This window comes from Mandrillus leucophaeus, unplaced genomic scaffold (genome assembly GCF_000951045.1).
Source record: "Mandrillus leucophaeus isolate KB7577 unplaced genomic scaffold, Mleu.le_1.0 Scaffold731, whole genome shotgun sequence".
NCBI classification, from domain to species: Eukaryota; Metazoa; Chordata; class Mammalia; order Primates; family Cercopithecidae; genus Mandrillus; species Mandrillus leucophaeus.
In genome coordinates this window covers 18,343-22,053 of record NW_012107931.1, presented here as the reverse complement: position 1 = coordinate 22,053, position 3,711 = coordinate 18,343, and the positions used below count along the sequence as shown (strand labels likewise).

Genomic DNA, 3,711 nt, shown 5'->3' with positions numbered 1-3,711 from the left:
ATCTTTTCTGCTGCAGTGATAACAAATTGCCACATACTTACCTGCTTAAATCAGTACATCTTTATTATTTCACAGTCCTCTAGGTCACATGCCTGAGACGGCATGACTGATTTCTCTGCTCCCAGTCTTCAAGGTCAAAATCAGGGTGTCCACCTGCTGGGCTCTGATTGGGAGGTTCTGGGAAGCACCTGCTTCCAAGTGCATTCATGTTGCTGGCAGAATCCAGTCCTTGGACCTGCGGGACTGAGGTCCCAGCTTCCCTGCTGGCTGTCAGCTGCAGCCCTTCCCTAACTCCTAGAGGCCCCTCTCCAGTCTTGCTCATGGTCCCCACAGCTCAGAGCCAGCAACAGTGCATGGAATCCTTCTCATGCTTAGAATCTCTCTGACATCGGACACATCTGTCTTGGCTCCAGCCTGAGAAAATTCTCTGCTTTTTAGAGCTCATGTGATGGCACTGGGCCCACTCAGAGAAACCAGGAAAATCTATTTTAAGGTCAACAGATTAGTAGCTTTAATTATGACTGTGCAGAGCCTAGACTAGTGGTTCCTAGACTCACAGCACCTAGACTAGCGGTGCCTAGGCTAGGAGCAGCTGGTTTCTCTAGGCCCTCACCCCTTATTCTCTCCATCCCCTTCTTCCTGGCCCCCTTTCCTTTCCCATTTCCATTCCCACTTTCATAAGCATTTCTTCTTTGCTTAAAATACTGGATTTTCCTGCCCCTGGTATGCTCCAGGCTCAAACAAACAGGCTAAGACAGCAGCTAGTTGTCCTATCATCAGTGTTTTCTGGAACATAAAGTTTTAAAAAAGGTACAGGAAACTTGAAGGGGCAGCTTCCAAATCCTGCCTACCACGGTATATTAGAAATATTCGAAATTATAGAAAACCTGAAGGATATTTGCCTCCTAAAGATCCAAGTTGGAAATAGTTTAGAGGAAGGTACCTCAATAGCAAGAGAAACACAGGAGATGCCACAAGAGAACTGAGGAGGACAAGTGACCAAAGAATCTGTTCCAGATTACTGTTATCTCTCAACAAGGGGAAATGTGAAGTTAGGATCACAGAAACAAGGAAGTGTAGCTAAGAATAAGCGGGAATTACAGCTAAGAAAATTTTCAGGAAAATAGGGCTGGAGGTGGCACGAGAAAGGGATAGGAAAACGTGCTGATGCTTCTAAAATTAGGAATAAAACAAAACTAATAATACCAATAAATGTGATACATATTGGTATGAGTCACAGGTAAAGGGCGGCCACCCTGAGAAGAAAACTAGGATGTATAACTTTTAAACCAACCAAAGAAAACCTTACTATACTAAATGGAGCACAGGTATGGAGGGGGAAATACCAGCAAAAAAAAAAAAAAACACACAATAAATACACGTGGACCAGGCACAGTGGCTCATGCCTGTAATCCCTGCACTTTGGGAGGCTGAGGTGGGAGGATCGCTTGAGCTCGGGAGTTCAAGTCCAGCCTGGGCAATATAGGATGACCCCATCTCTACAAATATAGAAAATTAGCCCAGTGGGTGGCACATGCTTGTAGTCCTGGCTACTTGGAGGCTGAGGCAGTAAGATGGCCTGAGCCCAGGAGTTAGAGGCTGCAGTGAGCTATGATCACACCGCTGTACTTCAGTGTGGACAACAGAAGAAGACCCCGTATCTTAAAACAAACAAACAAAAAAGATGGCATAGCTAAATCCTAAACAGTAATAATTACAATAAAGGTGAATTACTAAACTCATCACATAAATCACTGAAACTCCCAGGTTGGATTTTAAAATATCAAATAATATACACTGTTTTCAAAAGGCAATGTTAAATGTAAAGTTTAAAAATGATAGGTGCTGTATCTGCCAAGAAAGGCTACTTTGTTTGTTTGTTCGTTTCTTTTAGCGACTACAATATGCTTTATTGTTTTTGGAAAAGGCTCAGAGTTTGGCTTTAAATCAGGCTGCACGCTTTTCATCAGTCTCACATCTCTCTCCCCATGCCAAACTGGCACCACTTAGCAATGCCGCATTAAATCCCAGGCAGACTTTCAGAAATTTCCAGAAGCCTCCCATCCTCCTGACCTCCAACCTCTGAAATCCAAGACCTCCCCTGTTAGCCCAGGACCCCTACTTAGGGTCCAGTCTGGAACTCACCAACCCGACCCACTTTGGACCAGCCTGGTAGCAGGAGTAGAGGCTGGAGGCAAACACCCAACTCTGTGCCAGCACCTGTGCCACTGGGGACTGGAGCCCAGGGTGTGACATGCCTGGAGGAAGCAGAGGGCCCTGCATGAGTCACCCTGGTGCTCAAGGCTGTCACAGCTCCAGTGGCCCCGCCTCCCCAACTTGCAACTCCAGGCCATTGGTCTGGAAATGCTTGGATTCTTGCTCCCTCTCAGACCCCAACCCTTCTTTTCTCCTTCTCTTTCCTCCTGGCCGCCTTATCTTTTCCCATTTCCATTCCTGCTTTCAGACGCGTTCCTTCTTTGTTTAAAACACAGATTTTCGCCTGGACACTGTGGCTCATGCCTGTAATCCCAGCACTTTGGGAGTCCGAGGTGGGCGGATCAGGAGGTCAGGAGTTCAAGACCAGCCTGGCCAACATAGTGAAACCCTGTCTCTACTAAACATACAAAAAAAAGTAGCCAGGTGTGCTGGCAGCCGCCTGTTTTCCTAGCTACTCGGGAAGTTGAAGCAGGAGAATCGCTTGAACCTGGGAGGCGGAGATTGTAGCGAGTTGACATTGTGCAACTGCACACCAGCCCCTGCAACAGTGCCAGACTCTGTCTCAAAAAAAAAAAAAAAAGGCAAGATTCTTTTCGCCCCGGTGCACTCTAGGCTCAATGAAACCAGCTGAAGACAGCAGTTTGCTGTCCATCATCATGCTGCTGTGTTTTCTAGAAGATTCTATCCTGATGAAAAGCACCTCCAGACTGGTTGAAAACGGAAGTTACTCTTCCTTGGAAAATCCCTAACAAGAATAGGCTAGGATCCCGCCCAGTGTATCTCAAAACCGCGGCGGGGCGGGGTTCTGAGCAGCCTTTATAATTAGCCGGCGTGGGAGCTCCGAAGCGATTCATCAGCCGGACTCCACTTCGACCGCGCCCCTTGTACCCTGCGCTCCAGGTCTACAATGGCAGCGATCGCCAGCACTGCGTTCCTTCTGTGCCTCTCCTTTCTGCACCTGCTGTCCGGCTGGTCCGGGGCAGGGCGGGCGGGTGAGTTCGGGGATGGAGCCTAAGTGGGGCGGGGGGCCAAACCTGGTGGGCTGAGAACTGCAGCGGGTTTCAGAGGAGGGGAGGCTTCTGCAAGGACTGGCGCGATCTCCCGGAACATCGCGGTCTCCCGAACATCGCCGTTCCCCCGAATATCGCGGTCCCCCCGAACATCGCGGTCCCCCCAAACATCCCCGTTTCCCCGAACATTGCGGTCTCCCTGAACATCGCTGTCCCCTGGAACATCGCTGCCTCCCCGAACATCGCCGTCTCCCTGAACATCGCGGTCTCCCCACACTTGCCCGGCTGAAGGCACTCAGTTCCACCCCGCGGCTCCTTTCCGCGGGATCGGCTTCCTGCGGCTTCTGCCTGGCCAGGAGGCTTCCAGAAGGACCTGCACGATCTCCCCGAACATGGCGTTCTACCCGAACATCGCGATCCCCCGGAACATCCCGGTCTCCCCGAACATCTTCATCTCCCCGAACAACGCGATCTCCGCAAACAT

The 3,711-nt window shown here is 49.7% G+C and overlaps 1 protein-coding gene across 1 annotated transcript in view; it reads left to right on the top strand.

Moving 5' to 3' along the window:
* Positions 1-3,124: 3,124 nt before the first annotated feature.
* LOC105528763 (NKG2D ligand 1) overlaps positions 3,125-3,711 on the top strand; it is a 7,521-nt gene continuing 6,934 nt past the window's right edge. The window contains exon 1 of the mRNA XM_011965645.1: positions 3,125-3,209. Within this exon, the coding sequence (XP_011821035.1) occupies positions 3,125-3,209 (85 nt within the window). The remainder of the gene's footprint in view (positions 3,210-3,711) is intronic.